The sequence below is a fragment of the Scophthalmus maximus genome, chromosome 18 (assembly GCF_022379125.1).
Source record: "Scophthalmus maximus strain ysfricsl-2021 chromosome 18, ASM2237912v1, whole genome shotgun sequence".
In the NCBI taxonomy this organism is placed as follows: Eukaryota; Metazoa; Chordata; class Actinopteri; order Pleuronectiformes; family Scophthalmidae; genus Scophthalmus; species Scophthalmus maximus.
In genome coordinates this window covers 8,294,875-8,308,075 of record NC_061532.1, presented here as the reverse complement: position 1 = coordinate 8,308,075, position 13,201 = coordinate 8,294,875, and the positions used below count along the sequence as shown (strand labels likewise).

At 44.6% G+C, this 13,201-nt stretch overlaps 1 protein-coding gene across 4 annotated transcripts in view; it reads left to right on the top strand.

Annotated features, from left to right (window-relative positions):
- Positions 1 to 331: 331 nt before the first annotated feature.
- LOC118290204 (MAM domain-containing glycosylphosphatidylinositol anchor protein 2-like) overlaps positions 332 to 13,201 on the top strand; it is a 150,909-nt gene continuing 138,039 nt past the window's right edge. For all 4 annotated transcript variants that reach the window (XM_035617700.2, XM_035617699.2, XM_047328771.1 and 1 more), the window contains exon 1: positions 332 to 1,394. In XM_035617700.2, coding sequence (XP_035473593.2) covers positions 1,280 to 1,394 — 115 coding nt within the window. In that variant the 5' untranslated portion in view covers positions 332 to 1,279. The remainder of the gene's footprint in view (positions 1,395 to 13,201) is intronic.

Here is a 13,201-nt window from a genome sequence, read left to right as displayed (position 1 = left end):
CTTCTCCTCTCTCTCTCCCTCTCCCTCTCCTTCTCTCCTTCTCTCCTCTCTCTCTCTCTCCCTCTCCTTCTCTCCTCTCTCTCTCTCTCTCTCTCTCTCCCTCTCCTTCTCCTCTCTCCCCCTCTCTCTCTCTCTCTCCCTCTCCTTCTCTCCTCTCCTTCTCCTCTCTCCCCCCTCTCTCTCTCTCCTTCTCTCCTCCCTCTCTCCCTCTCTCTCCCCCTCTCTCTCCCTCTCCTTCTCTCCTCTCTCCCCCTCTATCTCTCTCTCTCCCTCTCCTTCTCTCCTCTCCTTCTCCTCTCTCCCCCCCTCTCTCTCTCTCTCTCCTTCTCTCCTCTCTCTCTCTCCAGCAGCTGCGCCTCTCATGCCTTTCCTGACGCTGAGCGAAGCCTCCCATACAGATGAGCGCTGGAAGCCACGCACCTCTTGACGTAGCCACAGACCGTTTGCGGTGCCACTCGTTCTCCGTAGCACGTATTGCGCAACGTGACTGATGCCCAACTGGCTCCACGGCGGCCACGTCCGGCTCCCACCGTCGCGTGAATTCATTAGAAAAGTGGCCTCATAACAGCCGAGACATCAGCGGGGGAATCTCCGAGGAGCTGTGGAGCGACCGTGCGCCGCGCCGCCGCTCACCGCACCGGACTGCAGCCTCCCGTCGTCGTCGCCACCGGGCGTCGGTCGGGGTGCAGTCGTGATGTGACTGAGAGCGCACGAGTCTTCACTGTCAGCATCGCCAACGGCAGCTCGGCGACTTTATCGAGAATCGGCGAGGATTGTGCAGCAGAGGTGATGGCTCCGTTTGACAGCGCGCAGTCAGTGCAGCAGCAGCATCAGCACCAGCATCATCCGCGGAGCGGGTCGTGGCCACAGCTGGAATAGAGAAGCAATGTCCGTGGGCACCGAGCCTCCGTCCGCCCGTGGTCTGCAGCGTCTGTGCGCCCCCTCGGTTTTCCACCCCGGGTGTTTTCGCTAAAGACGAGAGGGACACGCGGTTTTCCTGCAAGGAGGGCACCCACCTGGAGGCGAGGAGAGGTCGCTGTTCGTTATAAGGCCGGGCTTTCTGCAGCCCACTCCCCGCGTCCTCCGCGGCGTCTCCGTGCCGCCAACGCTGCGCTGTTTCAACTTAGAGGCAGTGGACACCAAAACCCCCGCTACCTTTCCTCCTGCCTGCATACATACCCCCACAGTGTACACTGAGACTACATTCGTCGACGTGTGGATCAGAGCAGTGCTGTGTCTATGCACCTCAGTCAGGCTGCACCTCCCCTGAAAGGACTTCATGCCATTGAGAGCTGGATATGCATTGATTAACGTGGAAAGGATGGATCTTATTATCTGTGTTTTGGGGCTGCTGGCGCTGATCGTGGACGGCATCCGTTGCCAAGGAGTGTATGGTGAGTGTGTGCATGTTTGGTTCTCCTGACACCATATGTGATGACCTTGTAAAAACAGCGATGCTCATAAACTGCTGCTCGTTCCCTATAGAATCACAACGTCCCGTTATACCATTTAAAAAATCAAACAAACATGCAGCATCAGCTCCTGTTAGGGTGACAAACGAGGTCTGAAAGTCATGTTTGAGTGAGAGGCTCCAAATGTTTTCAGCAACCCTGAGGTTATACAGCAAATCGTGTGTGCAGCCAATCATGCACAATCCCTTTTATCATCCAATCCATCACTCAGGACGGTGTGTGAGCCAGCTAAATTTAGTAGGCTACCTATTACACTGGAACCCGCTAGAGCTCCCTTGAAGCCTATAGCCTCTCAGACTGGACACCCACACACTGTACATGTAAATTGTTGATTATGATTCAAAAGGTTGGCGTGGCATTTACTTTACATGTGGCCAAATGTGTTTTTGGATGTAAAGACTGTAGTCTGCTGAACAGTAACGTTTGGTATGCAGAGTCATGAGTGCTTTTATATTTGGTTGATCTGTCTGTCTATACTTCTTCCTCATGTCTGTCTGAATCTCTCTCCGTCTCACACACACTTCTGTCTCTTACCCTGTCTGCTTGTGCAACCAGTGGCACAGATGATGTCAACTCTGAATCCCAGCAGCAGCAACGAAGCAGCAGCAGCAGCAGCACTGTGAGGAAATAATGATTCATGTGCACTAACGTTGGGCGAGGGAGGAAACCTTGAGGCGCACAGCCCTGACCTGTCACCGGTGACAGTGGCTCTGACCACAGCAGAGATTGTGCTTGGCCGAATCCGAACATGAGATCAAGTAGAGATGTGGGATGGTGTGATTCAGAGGTCGTTGCCTAGCACTAAAAAGAACTCTGTCGTAGTGGTGTGTGTGTGTGTGTGTGTGTGTGTGTGTGTGTGTGTGTGTGTGTGTGTGTGTGTGTGTGTGTGTGTGTGTGTGTGTGTGTGTGTGTGTGTGTGTGTGTGTGTGTGTGTGTGTGTGTGTGTGTGTGTGTGTGTGTGTGTGTGTGTGTGTGTGTGGAGATGATGTAGCAATAAGAGGCTACTGTGAGCCTGACAGGAACAGTCAAGGGGCTGCACCTGACCAATAATGCACCAGGATTTTCCCCCCTTTTCTTTTGCTGTAGAGGGAGGAAGTTATTAAGATAATACAATTTCAGCACATGGCTCATATATGTGCACAGATATTCTTATAACCACATGTCTGATGTTCTAGCACCTGTTGCTTTCACATTAAAACATATAAGAAAATGTCTAGCAGACACGTATCTTCAGGATCTTCAAACCTCTCAGCAAACATGGCTGTCTCAAGAAATTATCGCATCTATATGCATTCCATATCTACTGAATCGGTCTCTCCAAGACAAACATATATTCAGGGGGAGACGGGCATGTCACCAACCATCACAACTGATCGCACGACTGTCAGATCAAAGCTGCAGATTCGTGGTGTGCGCAAGCTGTCTATGCTACGGCATGTGTGTGCAGATGAAGACGCAAGCTCATTAGAAGGAATCCGTCCCATACTTCTCGACGTGGTGTTGCCACAGTGGTATGTGTGAATCTAGAAGGCTTATGCAGCAGCAGCAGAAGAAGAAACACAGGGACATAGTATTTAACAGTTTCTGCTTGTGTGGTTCTGTTTGCTGTTCAACCTGAACATACAGTAGCCCCCTATTCTTTCCATTACTATTACCTATTCTACAGTATGTGTGCTTTATTAAGGATTTACCCCCTAAACAGATGTTTAGGACACAAAACTTACACATGATATCCCATTCTTGTCAATGGCGTGGGGACACTCCTGGCAGAGCCCTCTATTCACCTCATGTTTAAAGCATACTGCATTTCTCCAGTGAGGTGGTCTGAATGAAAATTGCAAGGTTCAAAAGTCAACATTTATTATTGATGGTGGCAAAAATCCGCATGCATGCCCCCCCCCCCCCCCCCCCCCCCCCACCACATTGTGTGCACTGAAGGTTTTGACACATGATGGAGGTAAGGGTTAGTGAAATTGAGTATTGCGCACCACAGGTGAATGTGTGACTGAATGAATGACACACAATGGTGCCAAGTTACTTAGAAGTGGGAGAGTTTCTCAACAAGTTTTTTTTGGTTTTAGAGAGGCCAAGCCCTCAGCCTTATCTCTGAAACTCACCCAGTGCTGGATATTCTTATTTCATTCAAATTGAAAATCATTTCAATAATACCTACCACCAGATTCAATCATCCATTCCATCATCTTTCACGAAAATTAGATTTCCAATGATTCTTTTTCTCCACCAACAACAGTACATGTCATCGCTGCCAACTAAATGGTGGAATCATGGTGTGGTAATGAAGAAATCACATACTGGTGCGTTAAGTGGTGCTGCCAGAGTCATTAAAGAGGATTGATGAAGGCTAGTCATTCCACCACGACTCCAGGCGACAGGGAGAAAAAAGAGGCACCTCCGAAGTTCAACATCTGCCGCATTTCTCCTCTAACTCGTTCTCCCCATCTTTTCCTCTTTCTTTTCTTTTGGTATATGCCTTTCATTCAACACACACTCATCCATTCACCATTCTCCAGAAGAAGACTCCTCTATTATCTCGACCTGTGCTCATCTCTGCGTTGGTCTCCAGAGCTTTGATTGACCCTTATAGCTTCTCCTCCATCACAGCAAATGGAAACATCCTGTGACGTGCCCACAGACCTGCTCAGTAATCTCAAGTGACGTTTGTGTGCAATGTTGCTGACAATCAAACTGCACTAAATAATAATATCAAGCAAACGGCTACATTGGAACACGAGTCTTATGATAGCATGGTGATGATCTTCTGCTTGCAACTTTATCTGGAGACGTACCGCCTTCACTGTGTTCTCTTTGCATCAAAGTCAGTCGGCGACAACCTCCATGGGATGTGCAGATGTTCCTGATCTCGTTTTGTGTTATGCTGCCGAAGAGAGAAAGTTCCTTCTGCTTTTTCTCCCACCCCTCTCTCTCTGTCTCTCTCGCTCTTGCTCGCTCTCGTTTGCATTGAAGTCCAAGCAATTGCTGGGGTTTCTTTTCATGAGCCCCGGTTCAGACGCTTTGGCTTCTAAGCTATGCAAATGCATTCTGCCAGTGAAACTAAAGCCGTCTTTGTTGGTTCTCAGAGGCCTCCTCCACAGAGTCCTTCATCATTCCCTTGGATCGGGACCCTCACATTTCCCACCGTAATGAGACCATGGATAACTCTATCTCCTCAACACCCTCCCTCTCACTCTCGGTCTTCTATTTCCCTGCCTGTCTCTCCTCTGCCTCTTCCTCTCCATCCCCCGGGGAACACCCAACGGACGTCTACAGTGTATGTGCTTCAATCAGAGACAAATGAGGATATACAGTCGGGTAGGAGAAGTAATTCGTTGGAGTAGAACAGTGTGCTCTGCACATTGGGGATTACGACGTACCCCTGGGTGGGGCTTCAGATAGCACCAATTTAATCATACAAGAATGTCAGTTCTCTTTGGACCCTGTCCTCTGAGACTGGCACTGAATATACACTGCAGAGACAATGTTTGAACTTAAAGTCTGAAGCACTCTGCTGTGCTCGGCATTCACCGGCTAATCGTTGACAGTTTTGCCTAAATCCTCCAGTACAATGCCATTAAGGTGAAACAGCTGTATTCGAGTGTGGTGAATTCTGCTAACTAGACTTCAGTATTATTTTACCAAGTTTAGTACTGCATTTCCACAAAGCCAGGGGGCATCCTGACTTTTTCCTATGAGTATGGGTCAAGCTATCCTGCAATGAGGTCACTATGACATCATCAGGATTGTTTCCTCAAACTCCCCAGAGCCACATAAGATAATATACAACTGTAAAATCCGTGAAGTGTACCTTTAATTTTATCTCTGTGACGCTTATCTGTGATGCCAAGAGGTCACGTTGCCCATGTGTTTATGTGGGGTGTGTGTCTGTGCGGCTGGAAGGATGCCACTCTCGGATTTGCCCTCTCCCTGCCCCCTTTAGCTTTTTTGGAAAATCTGGCTGTGCAAAGTTTGGCAGTGAGCAGAATGAATGGGAAAACCAGCTGTAAGCTTTAGGGTCTTATAGTTTTGGGGATCTTTTAACAACCACACTGTCCTCTGTGTGGTAGCAAAGATGAAATCATGCAGAGTTGTGATGAATGGAATATGTTTTCATTATGACTGTTTACTCAGTGTTATTTTTTATTGATGATTTGTCTTCAAAACTATACATATATATATATATATATATATAACAAAGTATAATGTAGCTTTGGCTACTTTTCACACATCATGAACAGCTGTAATACTTTCCCTCCTCTACTGTGAGGATTTGGATGAGTTCAGCAACACAATTTACCTCTGGATCATTCAAGGCCAAATCCCCACTGCGGACCAAAGAAGCTTATTGTAACCTGGCTGGCGGCTTCAACTGTTAAACCCACGTCCCCAAACCCTGAGCTACTTGTCCTGCTCTGCACAATGCTGAGGACAGAAAAACTGCTGCTAATGATCCTGTAGTCATTCATTCATTAAGTCCTGTTCCGGTGCATGTCAGGGCCAACCATCTTCCCCGGTTTATTTTGAATCAAAAGCAATTCTGTACTTTTAATGAAGTCTGCTGTGGCCTCTAACCTGCGGAGAAGGCCAGTAGTGAACCAGAACTGTCCAACGTGGTCCAACTAATATACCTTGTGCAGCAGCAAGCTTGTTTTATCTGCACTGACTTAATTTCTTGTAATAGTGTTAATTTCCTCCTGTTGACAGACACATGGTCCAACTCCAATAAATTAAAGCCACAGTGTCTCGGTTTAAAAAGCCAAACAGGTTAATGGTGCTGTTGCCGATATGACTCGTGACAGATCCCTGGAATAAGACTCCCATTGGAGGAACATGTGAACATTTAACCTGTCACCTTGTTTCAGATCAATACAAGTATATGTGATGATGGGCCTTGAAAAGAAAGCGGATGTATTATTAGGTTATAGTAAATGATTGAATATCTGACAGACATAAAGCTTGATGAGGAACTGTGATATATGCATACGTTGCTTCATTTCTTCATCTGTAGTGACATGAGCCCAGTGCTTTTCCTGAGGACGACAGAAGGTTGGACTGTCATATACACTAATGTAATAGTTGAAATCTTGAATGTCAGTGACAAGGGCAGCCTAGAGGGTTCTTGGTGCTGTTACCATGTGAATGCAACATCAGTGGTTCATCTCTGGTCTGCTCTATACTGCATACTAGAAAACATGCTATTGTTATAGCTTTATAACACAGAACAGAAATTTGAAGAACAAAAAAAACGTCACTGTGCGCCGCCTTAAATTAGCGAAGTTTATGGTCTTTTATATTATGTAAATATTTTATATCATTATGAAACTAAATAAAATATATTTGGTATATAATGTATACAGGCTAAAGTATATACAACGTACGCTGGATATGCATCGCCCCATCAATGCTGTTTTTTTGCGGTGACACGGTAGAAAGTTTGATCTTACTGTGGGCATCACGTGATGGCGTAACCAGGGTATTGCAATAATCATGGCAGCCCTGTTAAACAGCTGAGAGGAAGCATAAAGAAGCACTAAATGGAATAGTCAAGTAAGCTACAAGTATAAGTTAAACTATACTTTTTATCTCTATCTTTCTGTGCTTGACCAAAAAACTAAAACGTGACTGGAAGTCCTATTCGGTTTACAGTAAAAAAAAAATGTTTTTTATAAAAAATAAAAAAATTCTTTACTATAGTACCAAAACCAGTCCGATAAGTGCAAATTCTGTTGCATGAATACGACAGAGTTTCTGAATATCTGATGGAATAATGAGAATCTTAATTGAAACAATCGAGTATAAACCCTATAGGCTTAAGCATGATCCCCTCCTGAGTCAGAGCTCTGCCTCATGCTGCACTTTCACACTTTCTTCACAATTTATAGCCACTGACAGATGAGTCATAACTCATTCAAATTAAATCATCATATATGCTATATGCCCCCACACTTACCCATTCTTAACAGCAGCATTCATACTTTCATTATTCCATCATGTATCTTACATGCATTGCAGGACAAACAAGGCCAGCTGCAAGGAGAGCAAGGCATTCGGCCGCACACATGCTGAATGCTGATAAGAGCAAATCAAAATCCCTTTAGCCAGGGTTATTATTTGTGCATGAAGAGAAACAGGTAGACATATACTTGTAGAGCGACTGATCAAATACAGTCCTTTTATCTGCTTTACAGCTAATGTGAGGACATGTTAGGGAATGTACATGCATGACTTGAAACTTCTTTTGTAAATTGATGATTCATTAAGCGTTTCATCATTTTTAACTCTTGGATTCGTTTATTACTATTCAGCTGGTGCTGCTGTATATGATTAATTATTATGTGCATTAGATCTTGATCAATGACATACACTGTGTACAAGTGTTATGATATTTTCCTGATGGGCTTTAAGCGTCTGTGGTGTGTCTCTGCATCTTGAGTTATTGTTTCCACGATTGGCATCACTTCAAATCACAGAGAATTATACATACGGGCTTCAAAGTGACGCAAACGATGAAAGGGGCTCATTGAATATGAATGTCTCCTCATGTCTTCCCGTAAGCATTTCAGTCAATTGAATCTTCTTTGTTAAGCCAAACTGGCAGGACATGCATTTACACACAAAGTACAAATCCCGCAGCAATCCCAATAGGTAGCTGACGAGAGCAACAGGGCAGCGTGGTGGAAATAAAGATATGAGCAAGCCGGGGGAAGGATTGTTATGTTGTGGCACCCACAAGAGGCTAATGCCAACCTTCAACTATGTCACTTCAGCCCACACAGGCATCCTAAGTGCAGCTCCTGTGAAGTGATGTCTGTTGTCATGGCGACAGTATGTGAGCCTGGCATCGCACATCCTCTGACTTCCCTGTTGCCTCCCTCGCTTGCTCCTCCCTCGCTGCCTGCCCACCCGCTCATTTTCTCCTTCGCACGCCAGCAAATCAATCGCTGAAACAAATGTGAAGTGATTGCAGCGACGGACGCTCCGCGCAGCGGCCGTACAATTGTGCACAGGAGCAGATGAGATGAGCTGTGAGGAAAGGGGGTTAGTCGGAGGTTCGTGGGTAGGAGAGCTGAATGTGTCTCTTCAAAAATCACCACCATTGTATTGCTGTGAGGCAACTGCGGGAAGGGGCCTACTTTTTAGCAAATTATGCCTAAGCTCCTCTGACAAGCAGGAACAGTGGCAAAGTAAATGTGTAGACAATGATGCCTTTAATAGTCCCCAGCTTCTAAACCGAAGCCAAGCAGCCAGACAGCAGGGGAGCAGCACACAGAGACACTGCTGCATAAACTTGCATCATACCGATACCTCCTCACCCCTCCCATCCACGTAAAAAAAACCACACACACACACACACACACACACACATCCATAGTGTGTTTTTTTCCACTCTGCTCTCGAATCCAGTCACTCCCCTACCAGTAAAAGGAGACCGACTGTGGTGTTGTGCTGTGGCTCTGCAGAGGCACTGTGAAATTTTGATACAGTTGAACACGCAGTTTGTGTGAGTGTGGGAGCATGTGTACCCATTTTCTGTTTGCGTGTTTTTTCTTCCATCTATCTAGGGCAAGACTTTGCTGGGAAGCAAAGTGTAGCGATGTAATTATCACCGTGTTCACACATCAGCCCATCTGTGCAAAACTCATCGCGGATGCTGAACGTGCCTCAAAGTGCCCGTGAACACGTGATGCAGTTACGTTGTGCTTTTTACACTTACTAAACCTTGTAGTGTCTCTAAAGGGATATCACACTGTCTGCTGAGCCCTGCTTTTGTATTATTTGACTCCCTTTGTAGCCCTCAATAGTCTCTACAAACCTTACTCTTCTAACAGACATTCACAATGTAACAGCTAATCTCTTTGGCGTCATAGTCTCTTCATCTCTCCGCCAGACGCAGCATATCCCAAAGGCGGTTCCACCCATGGGGATAACCTCAAGCCGTGCACTGTCAGTTAATGGCTTCCTATGGCAAAGTAAGCAGAGTTATCTGAAATAGGCAAAGCACATCCCCACTGAGAGTTCACTCAGTGGAGAAAGAAATCTCAGAGCGAGATTTAGTGAACATGTCGGAGTTCTTGCTCACTTCTGATTGTCTGGCATCTCCTTTCTTGTCTTTATTTAGGCTGCCGCTGCAGCAAATATCCTCACAGCTCCTTTTACCTGGAGATAAACTGTGTTCATACGCTGTAGGTGTCGGGTTTACTGGTAGCCACGCATCCCCTTCAGAGAACAATACAGATAAAGTGAAGTTCGTCCAGGATCGTGGAGAAAATAAACCCAAAAACAACTAACTCTTGGTATGTTGCCTGATTACGACACAGTTTGGTGCATCCTCTTTTAACTTATGCTTTGGCGTTCAGTTATTAGCAATCTATGAGTTGTGCTCTGGAGAGCTTCTCCCTTGCCACAATCAGACAACGCTTTTCGCCCTAAGTGAAATTCTTACTTGATTTGGTTAATGCTCCCCTGGCCTCAAACAAATGTTCACATCCACTATTCCTGGCCTGGATTTCAATTTTATCAGTCCCTTTTTTCTATGACCAGGTGTTTTTGTTTGATAAGCGAATCAAATCATTACACTTATGTTAAGAGGAATTTTTTACCGAATCAAGACTTTTCCAATTGCTGATTAATTCAAAATTGCTGTTGCATGTTAAGACTCTTTTTGGGAATCTGATGCTTTCTCGACTAAATCTTCAGCTCATCAAGATATCCTCATATCTTGTGATGTGTGGCTTTAATGCATGTGTTCAGACCATTTCTGCCTCAGTGGGAAAGGTGTGATCATATCATATCTATCAAACAGTAGATTTCAATTATTCAGTGGTCCCAGATTTGAAACCAAAAAACCCCACCATCACATGCCCATAAATGTGAATACACAGAGAGACACACTGGGCGGTCCTTTTCCTTGTATTCCATGTCACTTAGATGTGTTTCATCTGAAGATGACTGAAGCCAGGAGGGGGGCCTCTACAAATGCCACATTCACAGCTTGAGCTGACCTCCTGCCCTTTTTTATCATTTCTGCTTCTCCCCATTTCCTTTCATTTCATGTTCCTTATGTCTTTACATTGCCTTTTCCCTCGCACGCACTGTCATTGCTCCTCTGGCTCTGGGGGTGCACCTAATGTCTCACAGTAGCATTATCTCTGAGCAGTTAAGACGCTTTCAGTAATGGGCTTGTTAGACCTCTCCATTGACCCTTCATCGGCATGATTACCTGGAGAATTTTGCAAAAATGTATATTTGGAGTAGAGTTTATGTAAGTATAAAGAATAATTAATGTAATATAATGTGAAGTCTGCTCTCGGGCTGTAATCAAAGGTCCGGAGCAGAAAACCTCCTTACTTGAACAGGAACTTTTTTCTTCAGCTGACTGCCAGACTCACCATAGATTTTATCCTCCAAAGTGTGTTTGGAGTAAAGTTGAGTGTGTAAAATGCAGGTCAATATTCGATCTGCGGTTGATTGTTTGTATCAGTCCTTGCGAGCTCAAGAGGAGCACTATTATCTACTTATCAAATGCACATGTTCCTTAATTTGAGGGGCTGTATTAAGTTGAGGGGTAGAAAAATGAAAAATAAGTTTGCACATTTTTTTAAAAGAGTTTTTAACGAAGGAAACTTTGCCTGTGACCATATTTCCTGAGATTAGTAATCAGGTAAAACGGTTTGTCCAACATTCATTGTATTAGCCAAATATTTAAATGGGGGGATACATTTCCCCTGTTGTGGCACAGGTGATTTAAAACGATACAAATATTTCAAATTTGTCAGCTTAATGTTATTCAAAGAAATGATTAAACCTTGTATAATTAAAATACTAAGTAAAAAAAAAAATCAATTTCATAGTAACATCTGGTGAAGTATGATTTCCCACCGGCCTTCATCCCCAGTTTTAAGGAAAGAGGAAATATGAAAGTTATTAACCTGTGTAGGTAGAAGTAAAAATAAAATAAAAATATCTGAATGCATATTAATTCCAGGATTCTGTGTTTTAAATGAGTCTGCCATGGCTGGGCTAAGTGTTCAGTGTGCTGATGTGGGACCATGCAGTTATTAAAGTTTGTTGGTGGGGATATTAAACGGCTAGAAAACCCAGCTTTTGCCACAGAACAGAAGAAACAGCTTCTAAGCAGCTTTGAATTGCACCAATAAACCTCAACACATTAGTGGATCCGCGGCTCCTCTTGGCTCATCAGAGGAGCCCCATGCAAATCCAGTAATGGCTTCTCTGAATGCATTAATAATACTCTCCGAAGAGGTGGAACCTGGGTGGTGTTTCCATATTGCTATCCATATTTATATCATAAGCCCCATATCAGTACATGGTGATAATATTCATGAATGCCGCAGCAGCAGATCCAGCAGAAACAGAATAGGGATATTTGGCTGCGCCCCTTATGCAGTGAGAGCCTGCAGTGGGCGTCTTACATATTGGTGTGTGTGTGTGTGGGGGGGCCCGCGTGCCCAAGTGAATATGTGCATGTTTCTGTTTGTGTGTACATTCCCCGTGGATTTCTGTGATGCTACCGAGGTAATTGGATGTGTGACGCCCACCAAAAATCCCCTTTAGCCCTGGGCGAGCGCTCTTTCAATCCCAGCGTGCCTCAGTGGAAAGCACAACCCAAAGGAAGGCTTATTCTTTCAACTGGCAAACATCAAATGGTTCCCTGTTCTCTCCATCACAGCCTCCGTCTCTCCGCTCCGCTGTAGCGTCAGAGGAAAGCCCATTAGCATGTAATGACATGACCATACTACATGCGTGGCAGTCGTAGGGAAGCATGCAGCTGAGGACACACCCTGAACACTGCACTTCTTCAAGTTAAGAACTGTTGAATTTGGTAATGACAATTATTTCTAATTATTCTGGGTGGACCGGAGAACTCATTGTTCCCTCATGGAGCTGATGCAGCTCTGGGCTGGGTTCTCAAAAGCATCCAGAGTGTTGAATGATTCCCGATGGGCGGAAATGTTGCCTCACCCTTGCATACTGTTGAAATTCACTCTGTCCGAATTTAATTAATGATGGTTTGCGACTGACAAACAGTTACAGCAGACTGCAAACTTGTAACCTCCCAAAAATGTTTGTTAGATGACTCGACAACATTAGCATGTAAATAACCAGGATAATGAGCAATTAACTGATGTTTATTGTGTCACATTATCATACTGAATACTCATTTATAGATGAGCTGCTGTGTTTGTGATGATAGCGGTCACATGGCATGGGCAGTTGGTGTAGATGGGGATGTGTTAGGGGTGCTACAACATTTATTTTTATTATCTGTTATTATGCCATTGTTATTGATAGGTCTATGAAAATGTCAGAGAATAGGGAGAAATGACTCACACAGCCATCCGTGTGTTCAAATGACTTGTTCTGTCTGGTCAACTTTTCAAGGCTCAAACGTTTTTGGTTTTCGGGCTGCAACTTAAGTTTTCTGTGTCATTTCAGATTTATCTGTAGCATACCTTTTAAATAAATAAATCAAACACTTACAAAAGTGTGAAAAATGTGGTCACAATTTCCCAGAGTCCTTAAAGTGCTTGTTCTGTCGAGCAAACAACCCAGTATTCATTGTCATGGTCATGAGTAGACTAATGGATATTTTGATCATTTATTCATCTGTCAATAATCCGATTATCTGTAGAAATGGCTAAACGTAGTGACATCAGCATGTTAGCATTTCTGTGTTAGCATTTAGCTCAACT